The following is a 23,209-nucleotide window of genomic DNA, read 5'->3' as shown; positions in this document are numbered from 1 at the left end:
CTTACTGAATTAAAGCTATGCATATATGTTTTACATTATACACTCCTGCATCATTTTCACTCATTCAGCAATCACACAGCTGAGAGCACAGGCTCTGAAGCCAGATTGCAGTGGGACCTTGGGGGTGTGTAATTAAGATTCTGGGCCTCAGTTTGTCATCTGTAAAATGGGCATAATAATAGTATCCACCTAGTAGGGTTATTGGGAGGTGTGATGACATACAAAGTGCTGGAAACAGTAGCTAACATTAAAAGAGCTAAATAAATAAGATATATTATTATAGTATTTTTTATTACTTTTGTAATTTAAAAATATTTTTAAAGTATGAGTTAGAATGAACAATTGGACTTCATTTATTGGTCATATGCATTTTCTCTTCTGTGCTGGTAACTCAGATCCTTCAACAATTTTCCTGTTGGGTTTCCAATTCATGTTATTTCTTTGCAAGAGTCCTTTGTATGTTAAGGAAGTTAGTATAAAATAAATATTGCACATATTTTCCCCACTTGCAAGTAATTTTATACTAAAAAGAAGTTCCTAAAAGATGCTGCCAAAGAACATAGGTTTGGAATGAGGTGAGCTCAGATTTGAATTCCAGCTTTGTTACTTACTTGTCATGGGACCCTGAGCAAGCTCTGCTAGAGCCACTAATGGAGTGGGCAAAATCTTAGGATGGTCCCTGACATCCCCACCTCATAGTGTATACACCTTGTATAATCTTCTCTCTTGAGTGCAGGCAGAATCTAGTAATGGGATATCATTTCTATGATTAGATTACTAAGCATCAACTTTTAGAAAATCAAAAGGAAGATAATCTGGGTAGGCTTAATCTAATCTGATGAGCCCTTAAAAGGAACTGAGCTCTTCCTCAAGTCAATGAGATATGTGGTGTAAGGGAGATTCTCAGTTGCTGGCTTTGAAGGTGGAAGGAGCCACATGGCAAGGACCTGAGAATAGCCTCTAGAAAATAAGAGTGACTGGCCTCCAGCTGACAGCCTACAAAGAAACAGGGACCTCAGTTCTACGACCACAAGGAACTGAATTTTTCCAATAAGCTGAATAAGTTGTAAGAGGCCCCTGAGCCTCAGATGAGACACCCTGCCCCAGCCAACACCTTTATTTCAGTCTTGTGAGACGCTAGGCAGAGAACACAGCCATGCCATGCCCAAACTTCTGAGCTACAGAACTGCGTGCTAACGAATGGGTATTGTTTCAAACTGCTAAACTTGTGGTAATTTTTTAGGAAGCAATAGAAAACTAAAATGCTCTATCTCCTTATCTCTAAAATTCGGATGAGGCTGAAATAACATCTTCCTCTTGGAATTGTTCTAGGAAGTAAGATATGTTTAAAATGCTCAATACAGTGCCTAGTATAATGAAATGTTAGGGGTGAGTTACCTGGGATTAATGGAACTGTAACTACTGCTTTCATAATTACTGATACAAAATGAGGTAGCAAATTACTTTTTCACAAGTATAGTAGGAAAAATCAAAACTTTAAAATTAAAGTCCAAAGGAATAGAAGGGAATCAAAAGGGATTCTAGGTGATGAGAAGTTTACCATAGGTCACTCCCATGCTTCTAGCACTTTTATAAATATCTTCATCTCTAGCCTCCTTTAAAAAAAGGTGTGTCTTCAGCCTTGCTTTAAAGAGTCAATATGCTCTAATGGCCTGGGACAGAAAATCCTGAGTTTGAGTGCTGTCTCTGCCACTTACCATGGCTGTGATTTTAAGCAGATTAGCAGATGTGAGGCTCAGTTTCCTCATCTCTGAAATGGGAATACATATTATCTATAATGCAGGACAGCTGTAGCCTTGCCCGGAGCTAATGTTCAATAAATGGAAGTCAATGTACAAACTGAGGCTGGCAGAGAAGAGAAAACTGTGACACTTCTTCTGCAGAGTAGCCATGGTGAGGCCACGATAAACAATGACCTGCCTAGGTATGCTTTAAGTATTAGAGATTCTGTCATTCTACTGAGTTATGAGTTTCAGAGCATTTCAATCTGGTTTCAAGAAACATTCAGGCACATGGAGGGTTTGCCAACTTCCTTCCAAACATAAGACCCAGGTGGGATGTGTCAAGACAGCAAGGAGCAGGCATAGGAGCACTATTTGAAGACAAGGTTCTAGTACTACTCTCCCAACTCTGAGTGACCCTAGAAGCAGTCACCATTATTTCCTGTCTAGGAACCAACTATCTTTTAGTTACAGTACCAAACTCTTCCTTGGAGCAAGTGCCCCTTCCCCACCTCAAGTAAGTGGTTCTAGTGGAGCTGTCATTCATAAACATGTCCACTCAGCTCCCTCAGAGGGAGCATGTGACCAAGGCCAGTCCAATCCTAATGACAGTGATTGGCCAAGGTATGTGACCCAACCCAGGGAAATCAGATTCCTACACTGGGATTCCCTACCCTGGAAACAAACATTTTTCTTTTCTTTGGGAAGGTATGGCTGTTTGTGATCATCCTCTCCAAAAAAGTTCCTGTGCAGTAGGCAAAGATAACACCAATATCCCAAGAATGACAAAGCTAAGAGGGAGTATCCCTGAATAGCACTGTAGCGAAGCTTACCTATCCCAGTGCCCCTCAGTCAAATGAAGCAATCAATTCCCCTTTCCACCTGAGCTAGTTTTAACTGAGTTTCTATCACTTGTAACTAAGAGTCCTGACTAACACACTAGGCCTTGTTTTCATAATCTGAAGATTAAAAGGTTGGGGCTACATGGTCTAAAGTCCCTTCCAAAGCCCCATAGTCTAAAAATTTCTTCCCAAATAGCTTAGGCAAGAGTAAAAACCAGGCACTAGAGAAAGAGACAAGATGGGCACAGCTCTGAAATTTGGTTCATATTTAATTAAAACCTTAGTTCTGACACCTAATACAATGCTTTGCACACAGTAAATCTTGCTAAGTATTTCCTAGTTAACCAATAGGCAATGGCAGAAGTTGTGCTCCTGAAATTTTCACATTTCTAAGGTAAGTTTCCTCCATGAGTCTGTCTATGTCTGTCTGTCTGTTCTCTCTCTCTCTCTTTCACCTAACTGGAGAAGCTATAACAAATATTTTCACAAGGAAGAGTGGAAATTTGGAGCACAGCACTGGCCCAACGAGATGCAGACCAGATGTGCAGTGAGCACCTGACAGTGGAGCTGTCTCGGAGCAGACACCGCCCACCCCCACCAGGGTCCCTCTCTCTCAGAGTCCTGCCTTCTCATTCCCTCCATTCCATTCTGGTTTGATTCATAATGTTCACACCATAACAACCCCAACCAAGACCATCATCTTGGTTTCTCTCCATGAATGTATCTGTAGCACCCATGGGTCTGGTGAGAGCACTACCCCCTGCCTGGGAGGGTAGGGGAGTCTTAAAGGGGGACCCAGGGTCTCTGTCTCCTTAGATGAGCATGGTAATGTTAGAAACAAGGACAAAGTGACTCCCAAACCAGTAAAAAGTCATTAGTAACAAAGGGCAAATATAATTAAAGGGTCTTAAGGGCAAATGTAATTAGAGGATCTCTGAGAAGGGAGTTGACAGCACTGGCATATCTACAAACCACAGAAGGGGCATTTAGATAACCGTGTTAGATTGTAACTCCGGAGTAACCAGTAATGGAGAAACGGGGAAGAAGGAGAGGGGAGGGGGAGTTAATTGCGTTAGGGCGGGGAAGCTAATCGCTCTCACTTTAGGGCAAGTTAGATAATTACTTTAGGGTGACAATTTTAGGGTGGAGAAGATAATCACTTTAGGGTGGCAATTTCAGGGTGGGGAAGCTAAGACTATAAAACCAGTTTCCTTTGTCTACTTAGCGCGCACATTCTCCTCCTGGCTGTGAGGGTGCGCCCGGCTCTGCAGACTCGTGAATAAAGGCCTCACTTTACTGCTCAAGTCCTGTGTCCCAGTTTTTATTGTGAGCGTTTCTCACAGTAACCAAAGGACACAACCTATAGTTAATACCAATGACAACTCATGAAAGGGCCAAAATGCTGGGTAGGTAGAAGGGACATGTCATCCAAGTGTCACCAGCACTTCCTGAGCCCCTCTGCAGCCAAAAACCTCAGCCAAAGAAAAGAAAACCACAAATGCCACTCCTAAAGCCTTGAGGAGTAATGCAGATTTGCAGTGAATGTTTCCAGGGAAGGTAGAGAGAATTACAATTATAATTCACTCAAAAAGGCTTTCTTTAAAATTATTTTGAAACTCTTCCCAAAATGTCTTCTCTTTAAGCCGCTGACCACTCCTGTCCTCTCTTGTGCCCTGTCCACAGCTCTCTCCTTAGCCCTCACATGTCTCCCTCTCCACTTCTCAACTAGAACCATGTGGTTCCTTCCCCTCTTTACCTTTTCCAATCCATTTCTCACCACCTCTTCTCCCTACCCTGCCCCCAAATGCACAAATGCCCAAGAATGGGTAAATTAACACAGGACCCTTTTTCTTTACAAGCTAAACAGGAATGGAATTCCAAATGCTTATAATGGTTTTCTCTGCCATATACATAAATACAGAAAGTATGCTAGCACAGAGATTCTAAAACTTACTTTCTCAATAAAGGAGAAAACAAAGTGTTCCCAAAAAGCTGGAGAACATCAAGCACAGCTAGGTCTAACAGACCTGGGAGTCACATTTCATTATAGAAAATATATCAGCTGGATAGTGCCTCAAATGTCTTCATCTGCATTCTGAATCTGTCTTGTTCTTCAGTTGCAATTACCATAATGATGGTTACAAAGCGTGTCCTGGCTGGACGTCAGGGTCCCCACTTGGTTGGGTTCCCTTCAACCCCCATGTCATGGAGGATTATGCTCTGAGGTGGGTAGAGATAGATTTGGCCACAGAAGCAATCTGGCAATTGACCAAGACCCCAAACCACCTCATTCCGGTATATCTTGATGTCAGTTTGTCAGACTTTACCAATAAGCCCCAGAGGCCAGAAGAAGTCAAAGTAAGGACATGAGACCAAGGTAAAGACCACAACTGACCTAACCATCTAACAGACTCTATTCACTCCAATAATTCTGACTACTTGGGCAAATCTTATGAGCTAATTAAGAATCTAAGGGCTGATACAAAGCTGAAGTCAACAATGCATTAGATTGTGTCACCTACCTGGTTGCAATCTGCCAACAAATGTTACCATTGCAAGAATAAGGCCAACAAAAGTTCACTTAAACTAAGTGTGTGTCTAAGAGGTTCCTTTTTAGCGGTAAGTTCTATAAACCGGAGTTCACAAAACATTTTTCAAGGGGAAGAGTTGAAGAGGTCTCATAGCCACAAGTAGGGTAATCAATTGTCCCACTTTGCCTGGAACTAAAGGGTTTCCCAAGACACGGGATTTTCAGTGCTAAAATCAGGATTGTCCCAGGCGAACTTGGGTTGTTGGTCACCCTAGATGTTCCCCAAGTCTTGGTTAGTGACCACTATTGAATCAGAAGGAAGGATAAAGTAGAAAGGGAAAGAAAATAAATGCCTTCAAAAAGACCAGCTTGCTCACAGGGGATCTAATTTCTATATAGTTCAAAATTAACTATTAATGTCGACTATTCTAAAGTGTGTACAAATTATTTTTGTCAACAGAAGGTTTATGGTCAATGACTTCGGGAAATATTTTAAACTCCATCAGGTCTCCTAAATGTAGTTTCCGTGCACATCAACACATCGAAGGTTCTGAGAAGTGCTACAGCGGTAGATGTTTAATTAGGTGCTCTCAGTGTATCCAAAGTTTATTTGACCACACCAGTCTTTTTTAATTTGATGTTTATGATCATCCAACTGAACACACTTTAGAAATGGGGATCTTATCCATAAAGCCATAGACAACTTAGGAGTTACATGACATATTCAGTAAGATGTGCACACCTACTTGAGAGGTCAACACATTTCTCTTTGTACTCAATGAAAAGCATATTGTATACTTAGCTAAAATAGAGTCACGGTCTATATATTTTTAAATAAAACGGGAAAATTACTGAGATCTATGTAGAATATTAAAAATGAATTGAACCAGTAAAAACAGTGCTGAAAGACTAACGACTTGAACTTGAAACACAATCTGAATCGATTTTGTGTCTGATGGATGTGAGAAAATTCATTCATTCATTCATTCATTCACTAAATAAATTAAACATGTACGTCCAGATATTGTGCTAGAACCAGGGAAATAGCAGTGAATGGGAGAGTGAGAAGTCCTCTACACATCTGAGGCTTGTAAGTGCTAACTAACAATCTTATCAATGAGAAGAAAGTCCAGGGGTCCATAGGAGGGACCTCTAGCTCACACTCAGGGGGTGGTCATGATGGCTTCCCACAGGAGGAGCTATTGAAATTTAGACTTAGTGGATGACGTGGTGGGCCAGCTGCAGTGTGTGTAGGAGGGCGGTGCTAGACAGGGGAGGACAGCATCCTGGGCAGAAGGCATGCAAAGGCCTGGTGGGGAAACAGAGCTCAGAGCATGCTTATACCTACAAAGGTCTTGTTCCTGAGGTCAGAACTAGTATTAATTTTAGCACACAGTGGGGCCTCTATACACTTTATTACTATTAGTATTATTATCATTATTGTGTTAAGGAAGAAAACATTGCATCAAAAGGAGGCTAGATCTGACCCTTTCTGTACCTCTAAATGTCTATGACTACCATTGGGAGGATTTTATGATTACCTTTAAAATCTCTTTAAAGCTTATAGACTTCTTCTGGAAAACAAAGCTCCCCACATAGTCATAAATCTACATATTAACAGACTGTACATTTCTGATTTATTTTTTTCCTTCCCTGTACACTGTTTCCCTCCATGTTTCCAAGAAAACAGCCACAATGCCCATCTCATCACCCTTGACACATCTGGGCTTCTTCAAAGATGCTTCCAGTAGTCCAAGGCCTTCAGGGCAAGCAAATATCAGTGGATGCTCATTGGACAACTTAATTAAACCACAACCACTGATGCAAATATGACTCCCCTAAGCAGTAAAGCACGGAAACTTTCTCGGTGGAACTTTGATTAGTGAAGTCAACCCCAAAGGTGTCCTCTCTGGAGCTTCTAGATAGGACAAACCAGGGAAAACACTTACCCCTCTGAAATTCCAGGCTTTAGGAGAGGGAAACATGGGGAAGTTGTTTTGTTGCTGCCGTTTAGGCCTACAAGAGGAGAAAAGACAAGACAAAGCGTTTGTTATTCACTGGTTAGATATTCAGAAGAAATCATCTGCTTTGGCTGCAGCTTTATCAAAAACAGAGATACTTGGAAAAATGGCCCAGACCCAGGAGGCCACCGGGGTTTTCTATAGTGCTGCAATCTTGAGCAGCTAATTCACTCCCAAATCCCTCTCAGCCCCCAAGGAGGAAAGCTCCAGAACCCCTTAAAATACTCAATCCCTCACCCTTAAAAAATAAATTTGAAAATTCAGACTGATGTGATCAAAAAGCCAGATCACACTCCCAATGTTGATCTTTATTTCTTACCCACAAACAAGTCCCCAGTGAATGCCATCAGGTGATGTTTATAGCTTCGGCTCAGCCTGGAACTCTCCCCTGTTGCCCACACGCTGGGGAGTCCCAGCACCTCCATGTAGGCCACACTTGAGCTCCAGACTTTTTAAAAAGATATTTTATTTATTTATTATTTTTTAGAGATAGAGAGAAAGAGAGAGTGAGAAACATCAGTTGGTTACCTCCCACACACCCCCAACTGAAGACCTAGCCCATAGCCCAGGCTTGTGCCCTGACCTGGAATCGAACTGGTTACCCTTTGGTCTGCGGGACAACACTCAACCCACTGAGCAACACCAGTCAGAGTGAGCTCCAGATGTTTAAAGGGATAATGAACAGGACATGTAGCCACTGCCTAACAAGTCAGAACTGGTTTCCTCACCCATTAATCTCTCCACATGAATCAACCTCCTCAGACATGATGGAGGCAGTATCAGGTTGGGTCAGCACAAGAGTCAGGTAACCAGGGAAGGAAAGCGTGGCAATGTGGCCAAGTGGCTGCAGGCACACCAGGGACACCTTATTTCTGTCTTGTGAAGTGAATCCAATTTTGTGGCTGCCAACATACCTACAGAGACACCTTTTACAATGTCTTCATGGAGTGATAAATTATTCCTCCTCCAAAATGTTATGTCTATTAATACAGGTATTCAAATTCCATGTTTGTTTGAAGTACCATCTCACTGAAGCACATCCCTGAAAAAGGTTCCCCTTGGGCTTTCCCTGAGGTTTTAGTCACTGCTGTCCCATAAGGGTGTTGGTGGTGGCTTTTTATATGATAGTCACACCCTCTCTCTGCCACAGTTAGCAGTGACGCAAGGGGCGATGCTGGCAGTGACCATTGTACAGCTTTACAGTATGTCAGGACTGAGTAAAAATCTTGATTAGCCCTGGTCAGTGTGGCTCGGTTGGTTGAAGTACCATCTGTAAACTGAAAGGTTGTGAGTTCGATTCCCAGTCAGGGCACATGTCGGTTCCGTTTCTAGTCAGAGTGTATAAGAGAGGCAACTGATCAATGTTTCTCTCACACTGAGGTCTGTCTCTCTGTCTGTGTGTGTGTCTCTCTCTCTGGAATCAATGAATATGCCCTCAGGTGAGGATTTTTAAAAATCTTGATTGGCTCTACCATACAAGAGATAAAATACAAGATAATTTCTATAACAGCAACAGCTAATGGGCATTGAGTACTTAAAACAGCATATGCTAATACTTCATGAAGTTAACCTCACTGACTTTCACACTATAAGCTAGGGTTCATTGCTGTACCCATTTTGTAGATAACAAAACAGGGACCTAGAGATAAATGACTTAACTATCATCACACAGGTAAAATTGTGATTCTGATCTCAGCTGTCCTATCTCAAACCCCGTAACGTTTCATCAGCTGTGTGATCCTGAGCACAAGGCTTAATCTCTTGAGCTTTCACATTCCTGTGTGCAGAAAGGAGAAACAATACCCAGCACAAGGAGTTAAGAGGAGAGGAGGGCTCTAACTCCAGTTATGTCTTTGCTAAACTCTTAAGAGAAGTCAGCACGGTGCCACCCACTCCCCAAATCCTAGCTCCAAGAACAGCCTTCAACAAGGGGCACAGAATTGACACAGAAAAGCTGGAAGAATTCGCCAAACAGGTGCGAAACCCCACTTATGTGTCTTCCTATCCAGCCCCCTCCTCTGCCTCACCCTCCTCCTCATCTACATGGACAACAATAAAACCCCAGGTTAATCATATCTCAAGACAAACAGAGAACATGTGGGTGGTTATTTAGATTTAATATCCTTCTCTATTAAGTAACAGGTTGGTCTAAATTCTTCTGAAAAAAACATTTTCTCCTAAAAAAATAAAAAACAAAAGTAACTCAAAATTCAATACTTCTCCCTGGATTCCATTCCCTCCCCTCCTCAGCTATAACTGGGCTTTGCTTTTCTAATCATTTGATGAGCTTCACTGCTTCCAAAGCAACAACACAAACCAAAACACTCTGAGTAAAGGCTTAGTTCACAGAAAATGACGATCATAATAATTAACAGTGATTAATTTCCTTGATATGCCAGGGCCTGTGCTAAGCATTTTGCCTACATAATGTAAGTCTCACAAAAACAGTAAGATAGATTATTATATTAGGTTATATTATAATTCTAATACATGATATGCAGATAGTATTATAATGGTGTTATACATTACAATACTGTATTATATCTAACACAGTATAATGGCATTACATACTTGAAAAAATAATATATTACAACTTGGTATCAATATATTTTCATATAATATTATGGTATAATGGAGATAATATCACCCCATTTTACAGATGAGATAAACTGAGGCTGAGAGAGGTTAAACTACATACTGCAAGTCACACAACTCGTAGGCCAAGTTGAAATTCATACCCAGGTGTGTCTGATTCCAGATTCTGTGGGGGTAGCCCCTCTCGAAAGAGATAAACCCCACCAAAAAGAGCAGAGCATGCTATTGGAAGAATGCAACCTGTGAGTTCCTTGTGGGAGGGCATCAGTTTGGCAGGGCTTCCTGCTCTGAGGCCTCTGAGGCAAAGAAAAAGCATCAGAGCAAGTCTGTCAATCCAGGGCATGCTCAGGGAACTTTGACACACCCTTCTGGGGTGGGGAAACTGCCAGGAAACCTAGGAGAGAAGGGCTGCCCTGAATTGTCAGCTCCTCCCATCCTTGCATTCCACCACCAGGCTTTCAGATCATTCACATTTAACAACCTAATCGTAAGAGTCTCCTGATAGTTTCCTGCTTCACCCCAGCCAAACACTACCACACAGGTGGCTTTGAAGGATGGCTTCAGGGAATAAAACCCACTCTCCAAAGAAGGCTTCTTTATGAAGCCTGTGAGGGACGCCAGCAGCATAAACTGCACCATCTCAGAAGCCCATCAAGGCCAGGCCTTCACCACAGGAGGGCAATCAGTCCTGGGTCCATTTCTTTGTTTTAGAAGCAACTTCTTTGCACTGTCAGCAAAAGTCCCAGTGAGGAAATGGCACTTGGGTCTACAGGTTTCTCCAGCACAAAAACATGCAGAGGGGTGCATAACAGGGCCAGGAGGAGTCACTGATAGTGTGTCCAGGCCTTGGGCCCTAATGTGAACAAGGCCTGTGCTTGGTGCATACACACCGCACGTGGTTAGGAAGCAGAGCAGATGTCAGGAAGACAATGCTGCCCAGTGGGGCTGATGGAAAGCCAGGGATGGCACACAGAAGGAGAGACAAGTGCTGAGACAGGATGGACAGAGAGCTTCTTGCCTGGAAAGAGGTTACAACCCTAGGAAAGGTTAGAAAGAAAAGTTATAAACTCTCCACCCTTGGGAGAACTTATAGTAGAAATGCCCACAGTAGGAGTGAAAAGTCAGAATTCAAGGTACATTTAGGAAACAATTTCAAAGTCGGGTGTGTGTATGGCTGGATTCAGAATGAGCTCAGTAACAGGAGGCCTCAGGGTTGGCAACAGCATGTATTTTCCAACCAGGTGAAAACAAATGTGATTCTTTCTCACCATCTTGAGAAGAGGACTAGTTCCCATTTCCTGAACAGCTCTGAAGGGTAGGGTTTCAGAAGTGAACATGCGGACTTCTGCAGCCTATGCACTGTGTGCAGCCAAGAGACCAACTCAGGGCTCCAAGACTGGCTCCTTCCCTTTCCTGCTGGGACTTTAACCAAGCTACCTACTCTACTCCCTCTGAGCCTCCATTTTCTCATCTGTAAAATGGGGATAACAATCTCTTTTCACAAAATAGAAGCATTAAATTAATGTACTATATAAAATCTTTGGCAAAGAGCCTAGCACTTAATAGGTGCTCAAATGAGCCATCATCATCATCATCATCATCATCATCACCATCATCATCAAGATCATCATTGAGAAGACTCCTTCTTTAACCCAGTAAAGGGAATGTTACTAATCATTATTGTTGGTAAGGCTCATGTTGAAGAGACAATGAAATTTACAGTGATTCTTACATATTGGCTAAAATATAAGTAAAATAAAGCAAAGGCTTCAATGCGCTATGAATATTATATTAGGTGACATGGCCACAAATACGAACACAATGTCACCATCAGAAAAGATTCCCAATTCACACTCTAATTTCCTGTCCCCCTTTCCCCCGTCCTAAAAATTACCATCTTTGCCAGAATGTTGTATATATTTTAAATATTTTAATGTCTTAATTCTGAATCAGAGCATGTTGCTAATAAAACTTTCCTTTTCTTTCTTTTGTTCTTCCTCTCTTCATCCATGAAGAAAACTGTAGCATTACTAGGAAAATTAAACAGCTATACTTCGTAAGAGAAATCAGTGCTGAATGCAGTACCACCTGTGCCAGATATTTTTATCCTGGTTGGACCACTGAAGATGGCAGTGGTTTTCTTTCATGTAAACGTCTTTTTTAGTTTCTGTTCTTAGTGCATAATCAAGGATGGAATGGCAGATGTTTAGCCAGGTGAAAACCCAATTCTTCAAGGAGAAACTCACTGTAAGAGGTAGTTTGCAGAATGAAACGCTCACCATTTTGGCTTCTCTCTTAAACAAAAGCACAGGGGCACCATCCAGCAACAGGCTTTTGTAGCTCATTGAGCCACACTCAGCTTCATTCTACTCATGTCATGGCTTCAACTTCAACTCCCTATTTCCTGTAAATTATGTGAAAAAAGAACCCCAGAACCCCAGAAGTAGTCAGCTGGTACAATCACTTGGCACTAGTCAGATCCTCTGCGGCCATCCTATTGAGAAGGCACCCTAAAAGAGAGCCGTATACTCTATTTCTAGGGGCTGACACGTTACTTTATTCATCAGTATTTATTGAGCACCTCCTATATGCCAGGCACAGGACCAGACACTAGAGATATAGCAGATACAGAGAGACAACCAGATTTTTAAAAAATAATAAAAATGAGAGAAAAAGAGAGAAGACGAAGAAGAAGAAGAAGAAAAAGAAGACGATAACCCAGTATGTCTTACCAAAATATTTTTAAAAGAGTAGAACAAGGGGCTCAATCAAGTTTTGAGGATCCAGAAAGGCCTCCCAGAGGAAACGAGGCCTCTGTGTGACCTGACGGATACAAAGAAATCAACTATGTGATGAGAAAGGGAACAGTGGGCCAGGCCCCAGGAAAAGCATGTATAAATGCAAGAAGTAAAAAGTCGACCATTGAAAAGATTAACAAAATAGACAAAACTGGCAGAACTGATCAAATTTAAAAAAGGGTGGGGAAAACACTAATAAATACTGTTACGGATAGGGACACAGAACTACAGATACAACATTAGCTAAAATGACAAAAGAATACTATCATCAACTTTCTGCCATTAAATTTGAAAACTTAAAATGTATAAACTCCTAAAAAATATATAACTTATCAAAACTGTCTCAAGGAGAACTAGAAAGCCCGAAAAACTCTATAACTTTTAAAGAAATAAAAGAAAACACCAGGCCCAGACAGGTTTACTGATGAATTTGATAAAACTTTCAAGAAATAGGTCATTTCAATTTTATAAAAACTGTTTCATAAAAGAGAAACAGAGTCCAAAGTTAAGAAATAAGGGAGAGATGGCACATTTAAAGAACTAGAAGTAAAATATGGCAACTTAAATATCTGTCAATAAGAAGTCACATTAAATGAAGCTATGTTTTGGGTTGGCGAAGCATGGGGTGGTCTGTGGGCTTCATTTTAAAACTTGTTTCTCTTTTCTGTCCTAATGGCTTGGACAGAAAGCGCCCAGAGGTCTGAGAGGGGGGAAACCTAAAATATTCCCCTCAGTCCAAACTAAGTATAATGGGCAAAAGGGTTTTGGACAAGTATGACGTGCCTTGCACACCTTCCTCTTCAAAGAGCCTTTTTTTCCCCTAATGTGGGACATTGAAAAATTAATCCCCACCTTTTGTCATTTACTGGTTATGGATTGAATGATGTCTTTTAACCCTGTTGCCAAATCTGTTGCCCCCAGAATACAACAAGGATGCCAGTCTGTTAAACCAAGCACGCTGTTGTCCAGGGACAGCCAAGTGACCTGGAGTCTGCAAGATCCTTACCCATGTGGGAAGGCCTCCCTCCCCTCCACACCCCCACTCTTATTAGGGGTTTCTGGACCCAAGGGTAGGTAGGATGATGACCATGTCCAGCTTGAAGCAGCTAGAGGAGCACAAGACCTTCAACCATTGTCTTTTATAAAATTGTAAAGGATCTTAAGTCTGAGAGGGGTGAATTGCTATTTTTTATTGTTATGAAAAATTAATTAATTTAAAAAAAAAGAACATAGGAAAGGGTGAAGCCAAAGAACTTATATGTATGACCCATGGACATGTACTAAGGGAGTTGTGTTTGCTGGGGGAAGGGGAGTACTGGGTAGAGGGGAGCAAAGGGCGAAAAAAATTGGAGCTATTGTAACAACATAATCAATAAAATATACTAAAAAAAAAGACTAAATAAAAAAAAAATGAAGCTATGTTCATTCTTCACAATGTAAGACCATACAGAATTATATATTAAAGAAAAATCTCAACAAAAAAGGAAGGATGAAAATTTAAGTTGCAAGAGATTTGCATGTTATGATATGATACAATATGATATGATATGATACTATTTAGGATAGCCACATATATATGTAGTAAAATATAAGACTCTCTCAATTGCAAAAGAGTGGTTCCCCCTGGGGATTAGAAGGAAAGGGACTGGGGTGGGGCACACATAAGTCTTCATTTCCACCTGTCATATTTCTTTTATCCACATAAAAATTCTGAAACCAAAAGGCCAAATGTTTATTAACTACATGGTGGGTACAGAGATGACTGTTATAATAGTCAATATTTTGCTATATGGGTAAAATATTTTTTAAAAGATTTTATTTATTTTCAGAGAGAGAGGAAGGGAAGGAGAAAGAGAGGAAGAATCATCAATCGGTTGCCTCTCACACACCCCCAACCAGGGGCCTGGCCACAACCCAGCCATGTACCCTGAGACTGGGAATCGAACAGGTGATCTTTTGGTTCACAGGCCAGCACTCAATCCACTGAGCCACACCAGCCAGGGCTGGGTAAAATATTTTATAATTAAAACAATAAGGAACAAATAGGGAGGACCCAGTTAAGATGGTGGCATAGGCAGACATGGCTCACCTCTCTGCACAACCACATCAAAATTACAACTAAAATATAGAACCTTCAGTCAGGACTATCAAAATCAAGTTGAATGGAAGTCTGACAACTATAGAATTAAAGAAACCACATCCATCAAGATGGAGTGAGCAAGATGGTGCCACATCTGAGACTCCATCAACCTGGCTAACACTGTTTGACCTGCCTTCGAGATCCCTAGAGACTCTCTCCCATCCAATTTACAGGCCCACCAAACTGCTTTTCCATATGAATGGCTGGTCTTGGCTCACGTTTCACAACTTCCTAAATCCTATCAAACAAGCAACAGCTGGCCTCAGTGAGCTCAAGGCCCAGCACTACCAGCAGCCAGCTTAGATTCATAGCTTGGCTTAGCCTGGGAATCTCCAAGTCCAAAACAAGTAGCAGCCATCTCAGATTGCTTTATAGGTCAGGAAGGGTACCCCAGGCAAAACATAGATGGGGGCTGACCTTGGCCTATACCACCCAGGAAACCCCAGGGCCAATGCACCCAATGGACAGCTACAGATCACGTCAAAGCACCACCACCCTGCCCCTGCATAGCTGATCCTCCACAGAGGGCGGAGGTTGGTAGTAAGTGGTCACATCCAGCCCTCACAGTTGACTGGCCTGGGTAAAGCCCTCCCATTGATCTGCCAACAGCAACCAAGGATCAACTACAAGAGGAGGGTATACTCAGCTCACATGAAGGTCACACCTGGAGTACCAAGCTTGGGTGATAGGGGAGGCTGTGCCACTGGACCCCACAGGACACCTACTACATAGGCCATACTACCAAGATACAGAGCAAAGCAGCTCTACCCAATGCACAGAAACAAACAAAGGGAGGCTGCCAAATGGAGGAGGTAAAGAAATATGGCCGAAATGAAGGAACAGAACAAAACCCCAGAAAAAGAACTAAATGAAATGGAGATAACCAATCTATCAGGTGCAGAGTTCAAAACATTGGTAATAAGGATGCTCAGAGAAATGACTGAGTATAGCCAGAAAATAAAGGAAGAAGTGAAGCTTATACAAAGTGAAATAAAGAAAAATATACAAGGAACCAACAGTGATGGGAAGAAAGCCAAAATTCAAATCAATGATTTGGAACAAAAGGAAGAAATAAACATTCACCCAAAACAAAAGAAAAAACAAGAACTGACGAAAATTAGGAGAGGATTAGGAACCTCTAGGACAACTTTAACGTACCAACATCTGAATCACAGGGGTGCCAGAAGAAGAGGAAGAGCAAAAATTTGTAAACTTATGTGAAAAAAATAATGAAAGAAAACTTCCCTAATCTGCTGAAGGAAATAGACATACAAGTCCAGGAAGCACAGAGAGTCCCAAACAAGTTGGACCCAAAGAGGACCACACTAAGGCACATTATACATAATTAAAATGCCAAAGGTTCAAGATAAAGAGAGAATCTTAAAAGCAGTAAGAGAAAAGCAGAGGGTTACCTACAAAGGAGTTCTCATAAGACTATCAGCTGATTTCTCAAAAGAAATTTGGCAGGCAAGAAGGGGCTGGCAAGAAGTATTCAAAGTGATGAAAAGAAACCAAGATTACTCTACCCAACAAAGCTATCATTTAGAATGGAAGGGCAGATAAAATTTTTGTTTCCTAGACAAGGTAAAACTAAAAGAATTCATCATCACCGAGCCATTATTACATGAAATATTAAAGGGATTTATTTAAGAAAAAGAGGAAGATCAAAACTATGAACATACATACAAACTCACATACATACATACAACAAACTCACAACTATCAACAACTGAATCTAAAAAACAAAAACAAACTAAGCAAACAAGCAGAACAGGAACAGAATCACAGATATGGGGATCATTTGGAGGGTTATCAGCAGGGAGGGGGAAAGGGGAGAAATGGGGAAATGGTGCGGGATCAAGAAGCATAATTGATAGGAACAAAATAAACAGGGGGATGTTAAGAACAGTACAGGAAAGGGTGAAGCTAAAGAACTTACATGCACAACCCATGGACATGAACTAAGGGGGCAGACTGCTGGAGGAAAGGCGGGTACAGGGTGGAGGGTGGCAAAGGGAAAAAAATTGGGACAATTCTAACAGCATAACCAATAAAATATAATTTAAAAAAAAAGAAACGAATCAGTAAATTATGGCACAGTCATACAATAAAATTTTAAGGCACTCATTAAAAATAATAAGGTATACTTATGTCCTTACCAGCAAAGGCCTTAAAATATGGCATGTGAAATAAGAAGCAGTACAAGCTGTAAACCCATTTACGTTTACATACACATATATGCATGAGCACATGTACACAGACACACACACAGTACAAATGGACAGAATCAGCTATGCATATACAGGTGAGGGCCCTGCAAGGGTATACACCCAACTGGTGACAGTGACTGATTATGTAGCTGGGGAGGGGAAAGGGCAGCATAAATGTGGGCATTATTGTTTATGTTACGTATTTTAAGATCTTTACTGTGGAACATATTGCACATATAATAAAAATTATAATGATGTTTGTAAAAAGACCTTGGCAGGTGGGAAAGGAGGAGGTCTAGAGACATGAGATGAGGCTGGCTAGGGCAGAGCCTTAAAGGCCAGGGTTCGGGGATTGGCCATGTGGTTCCCTTCAGGTTACAAAGTGGAAAGTGACATGAGATTTGCCTTTAGAAAGATCCCTGTGGCTAAAGAGAGGCAAAAAATAGCCAAGAGGTTCAGGGTGAAGGCAGAAACCCTTTGAGAGGCAACTAACTACAGGCATCCAGAACCACAGCAGCCTCTGTCCCAGGGCACATTCAAGATTCTGAAGGCACAGAGTCTAAGTGTCTCCCATTCTTCACTCCTCTGCCAGCTTTTTTTTTTAGAAATACCACGTGAGCTACATATGTAATTTTAAAATTAAAAAAGTAAAAAGAAATACGTAGGTTTAGTTTTAATAATATAATTTATTCAACTTAATATATTCAGATATTATTGTCAGTTCAACATGTAATCAATAGAAAAAAAATTAGAGATTTTAAAATTTTTTATACAAAGTCTCCAAAATCCAGTGAGTATTTTATCCTTACAGAACATGTTTCAGACAGTATCCATATTTCTTTTTTTTTTTTTTTTTACCAGAAAGCTGCAGTCAATTTTTATTTTCTCCCAAAGTGAAAATGTTCAGGGGGACTATTCAGAAAATGTTATTTTATTTGCATTCTACATTTACGTAAATCCACAAGAATAAATGGTTTCCAATGAGATCATCCTCCCTCCTTTGTAAGTAGATAATTAACTTACTGGTATACTTTCCAAAAGAAGGATTTCACCAGCTATGGACCTTTGTGAATGCAAATGTACAAAGCATATACTTGCTGAAAAATAAAAATAAATCTACCCCCCCAAAAGAGAAAATAATACATAAGCAAGTGCTTCTTAGGAATAATAATGTTATTGACTTACTTCAGATTTTCTTGTTCATATATCCTCAATTTATTCAATAAAAATTCATTTTAATACTATTTTTTAGCTTTTTTAATATCTAAATTTCATTGTGACCAGGATTTATTTCAGCTTATTAACTTTTCCTTCAAAGGAGGTCCTAATCATTCCCTGTCCTCTTTCTAAACCACTATCACATTGTTATCCTCCGTATCAGTTATTATTGCTGCCTAAGAAAACACCCCACAACACAATGGCTTAAAACAATTATTTTTAACTTATTGTGCATTTGTGGGCTGGTTGACAGTATCCATATTTCAAGTGCTAAATAGTGACATGAGTCATGTGGTTATGTACCTGACAGCAGAGTTGTAAAAAAAATAATGCATGCAGTTTCAAAGAGCCTCTGACTCTGAGAATCTACTCTTCTATGTCTCAGTAGTTAGTGACCAGCCAAAATATATAAATTTAGACCCATATAAAAGGTGAGACACTTTTTATTATTATTATTTTTTTAATATTTCATTTATTTATTTTTTAGGAAGAGGGGAAGGGAGGGGAAAAGAGGGAGAGAAACATTGATGTGGGAGAGAGACATTGATCAGTCACCTCTGGCACGCCCCCAACGGGGGTCCTGGGCCGCAACTCAGCATGTGGCCTGAGAATGAAACCAGCGACCCTTTGGTTTGCAGGCTGGCGCTCAATCCACAGAGCCAGACCAGCCAGGGTGACACTTTTTACTTTTAAAAACATTTTTCCAGAATAATTTTAGTATCCATCTGAATTCAGAAACACTCAAAAGAGCAAAATATTTCACAAAGGCTTTAGAAAGGTATTAAATGGAAAGAACAAGGGAAATTTTATCTTCAGGTCACAAACATACAAATGACCTACTTAACAGAAAAATAAATGAGATTCTTCCCCAAATGGAGAGTATCTAAAACAAATGTCTATGATCCTTTCCTAGATAATATGAACTACTCTATTTATGTATCTAGTACATAGCTGGTGCAGATAGACTCTTAAGAAGCTACACCATCATCTCTCGAGACGGACGGCTGCCAACCGACATAGCTGGTAGGGATAGTAACCATATTTAAAAGGTATATATTAAATTTCATTAACTTATGAATGGATAAACAAAATGTGCTATATGCATACAATGGACTATTATTCCACCATACAAAGGGATGAAGTACTAATAGTGCTACAACATGGAACCTTAAAAACACAGCATGAAAGAAGCCAGACACAGAAGGCTACATACTGTATTATTCCATTTATATAAAGTACCCAGAATAGGCAAATCCATACAGGCAGAGAAACAGACTAGTGGTGGCCAGGTACTGGGGGAAGAGAAGGAATGAGGAATGACTGCTTAATGGGTACAGTTTCCTTTGGGGTAATGAAAAAGTTTAGGGATTAGATAGTGGTGATGGATGCACCAACGCTGTGAATATAATTAATGACACTGAATTATTACATACTTTTAAATGGTTAAAATGGTAAATACTATGCTATATGTATTTTACCACAATTTTTAATCTTTTTTATGAATTAATTAATTTGTTTATTCATTTTATTTTTAGAGAGAGGGGAAAGGAGAAAGAGGGAGAGAAACATCACTGTGTGGCAACCTAGTCATGTGCCCTGACTGGGAATCAAACCAGCGACACTTGGCTCGCAGGCCGACGCTCAATCCACTGAGCCACAGCAGCCAGGGCTTACCACAATTTTTTAAAATGTGAGGGTGAGACTTCTAGCCAAGTTGGAGGCCTAGACGGACATGCTGTGTCTCGCTCCACAACTAAGAAGGAATACGACTATCTCCAAACTAGAGACAACCACAAGTTCCAAAAAATCAAGCTGCATGGAAGTCCAACAAAGATATAATGAAGAAATACTCATCCATACAGGTAGAAGGGGCGGAGCCAGGGCGGAGAAAAAGCAGTGTGGCGGCGGCAGCAGTGGCGGCGGCGGCAGGCCAGCAGAAAGTACATTTTAAAAAGTCAGGAGGGACACCTGGGGAGTGCTCCCAGCACCAGACCAGACAGTGTAGCTATGATTTTAGCGCTGGAGAAAATAAAGCCTCATTGCTTCTGACTGTGAAAACCAATGGGGGTTGGGGTGGAGGAAGAAACTGCCAGTCTCTCAGCAGAGTCCACTTGTTTAAAGGGCCCCCAAGATCCTAGAATGTCCTCAGACCAACCCACTCTGGGAAAGAGGGGCACAAGTCCCGTACGGGAAGTGGGAGAAGTGCCTGGAAAAGAGGCAAGTACTGAGCAAGCGGCATTGCTCCCTCTCAGAACCCTCCCCCACATACAGGACCACAACGTAGTGAAACAGGTCACCCTACAGTGACAAATACCTAAGGCTCCGCCCCTTACAATGTAACAGATGTGACAGCTCTAAGACACAGAGGCAAACAAACACAGGAGTCTGTCAAGATGAAGAGACAGAGAAGTATGGCCCAAAAGAGGGAATGCACCAAGGTTCCAGTGGGAGAACTAAGCAACGAGGAGATAGCCAACCTTTAAAAGACACAGAGTTCAAAACACTGGTGTTAAAGATGCTCACAGACTTGACAGATATGCTTAAGTACGGCAATGCATAAGGGAAGAAGTGAAGGCTACCCTAAATTAAATGAAAGAAAATCCACACAAAATAAATGGTGATGGGAAGGAAACCGTGGTTCACATCAATGATTTGGAACATAAGGAAGAAATAAACAGTCAACCAGTACAGAAGGAGGAAACAAGAATTGAAAAAAATGAGGAGAGGCTTAAGAACCTCTGGGACAACTTTAAACATGCCAACATCCAAATCATAGTGGTGCCACAAGGAGAAGAGAAAGAACAAGAAATTGAAAGCTTATGTGAAAATATAATGAAGGAAGTCTTCCCGAATTTGGTGAAGGAAATAGACATACAAGTCCAGGAAGCACGGAGAGTCCCAAACAAGCTAGACCCAAAGAGGACCACACCAAGACATCATAATTAAAATGCCAAAGGTTAAAGATAGAGAATCTTAAAAGCAGCAAGAGAAAAGAAGAGAGTTTCCTACAAAGAGATGCCTATAACACTATCAGCTGATTTCTCAAAAGAAACTTTGCAGGCAAGAAGGGACTGGCAAGAAGTATTCAATGTGATGAAAAGCAAGGACCTACAACCAAGATTACTCTACCCTGCAAAGCTATCATTTAGAATGAAAAGGCAGATGAAGTGCTTCCCAGACAAGATAAAGCTAAAGGAGTTCATCATCACCAAGCTATTATTAAATGAAATGTTAAAAGGACTTACTTAAGAAGAGGAAGATTGAAACTTTGAACACTAAAATGACAACAAACTCACAACTATCAACAACTGAATCTAAAAAATAAAAACAAAATCCAACTAAGCAAACCAGAATAGAAACAGAATCATAGGTATGGGGATCATCTGGAGGGTTATCAGCTGGGAAGGGGAAGGGGGAGAAATGGGGAAATGGTGCGGGGATTAAGAAGCATAATTATTTAGTACAAAATAGACAGGGGGAAGTTAAGAATAATATAGGAAAGGGTGAAGCCAAAAACTTATATGCACGACCCACAGACATGAACTAAGGGGGGTGGGACTGCTGGAGGGAAGGTACTGGGTAGAAGGTAGCAAAGGGAAGAATAAATTGGGACTACTGTAACAACATAATAAAAAAAATATACTTAAATGAAATATTAAAAATAAAGTAAGGGTGATAGGTATTTGCTGGCAAAATAAAAGATGTATTTAAAGGAAAAAATCTTCATAAAATAATAATGTAAAATAAAATGCTATTAACTACTCCAGAAGAGAGAACTCTGTAAATAAGCGCAAGGAGAACAAGCATCTGTACACATTCCTGTTTCTGAGACACATATTTATGTGAATCATTCAACAATGATAAAAATCCCCACACTCTCTGGCTTTTTGCACTTCCTCCCACTCTCCAGCCCAGCCCCAGGTCTCTGTGCTCAGAGAATCTGTAGCGACACCCTTTTCATCTTCTGCTTCCAAAGCATAAGCCATTTGGCTGCCTTTCCCTTTTGCACTTGGGCTTCCTGCACAGCTTTTATCTTTAGAACAACTTTTCACAGGTGCAGTCTCCCAGAAGAACTGCCAACAGTAAATGAATTTCAGTGATTCTTGAGTGGCGCCGTAAAGGAGCAGTTAACAATGCAGACACTGGGATCAGCTCTGCCATTCACTAGCTGTGTGACACTGGACAAGTGACTCAACCTCTCTGTTCCCTACTTCCCCCATTTGTAAAATGGAGGCAATAACCAGACTCCCTCATACAGTTGTGAGAATTAAATGAGTAAATGTGTGCAAAGCTTCTAGTGCCTGGTCCAAAAAGGCACTTTCAGAGTTAGCCCCCTTCCAGGTGACAGGCTTTGGAAGGCCAGGGATGACTCCCTGTTGTCTCTGCACTTCCTGCTGTTAGGAAGAGCTTAATAAACAGCTGCATACTAAGTGTGCTGTGCTTGCCCTCTGTAAGTCTGTGGTCAACATCATCACAGAACAGCCTTATATACACTGACAGAACATGAGAAAAAACACACAAACTTGAGGGAGGGAGGGGGGGAGACAAAGACAGAAAGAGCACGAGCAAGTTCCATAGTTGAGGCCACCTCCTAGGGACTCCTGAGCACTAGGCACGGACCCTGAGGCAGGCCTGACACAGAGCTGTGGGTCCACACCCATCTCAACCTCCTCTCTTCCCCAAGGCCTCTCTCAGACTGAGATCCTAAATAGGCACTTTCTAGACAAAAAGTCCTCAAATTCCAGCCAGGTCCTTTGTCCAGAACTGTCCTAGTGAACAGCACTGAGGGGAACACTAGTCATGAGGGCCGAGCAGGCTCCAACATGGCACCTCCCCAAGGTCATTGAGAGTGCATTGGATTATATGTGATTTTTACCTTACTAACCCCAATGTGGTTCCCCTGCTGTCTCCTCATCCAGAAGATAGCACCTGCAAGAAGCCAGAACCTTCCCCATCAAATCAAAACCCCAAACACCCTGAGAGACACCATCCCATCATAACAAATACTCATGTCCATTTTCATATTTTAAGTTCAGTTGGGCCATAGGATGCTCATTCACATTTCTATGCATTGGGCAGCCACCATAAACCTTTCTAGAACAAAATAAGGCCA

At 41.1% G+C, this 23,209-nt stretch overlaps 1 protein-coding gene across 3 annotated transcripts in view; it reads right to left on the bottom strand.

Annotated features, from left to right (window-relative positions):
* The window catches only part of ARHGEF3 (Rho guanine nucleotide exchange factor 3), a 313,957-nt gene that overhangs the window by 193,388 nt on the left and 97,360 nt on the right, over positions 1–23,209 (bottom strand). For all 3 annotated transcript variants that reach the window (XM_090283994.1, XM_090283993.1, XM_090283995.1), the window contains one exon: positions 7,064–7,130. In XM_090283994.1, coding sequence (XP_090140120.1) covers positions 7,064–7,130 — 67 coding nt within the window. The remainder of the gene's footprint in view (positions 1–7,063; positions 7,131–23,209) is intronic.

This window comes from Furipterus horrens, unplaced genomic scaffold (genome assembly GCF_987537825.1).
Source record: "Furipterus horrens unplaced genomic scaffold, mFurHor1.1.pri manual_scaffold_7, whole genome shotgun sequence".
In the NCBI taxonomy this organism is placed as follows: domain Eukaryota; kingdom Metazoa; phylum Chordata; class Mammalia; order Chiroptera; family Furipteridae; genus Furipterus; species Furipterus horrens.
This window is presented reverse-complemented; position numbering and strand designations above follow the sequence as displayed.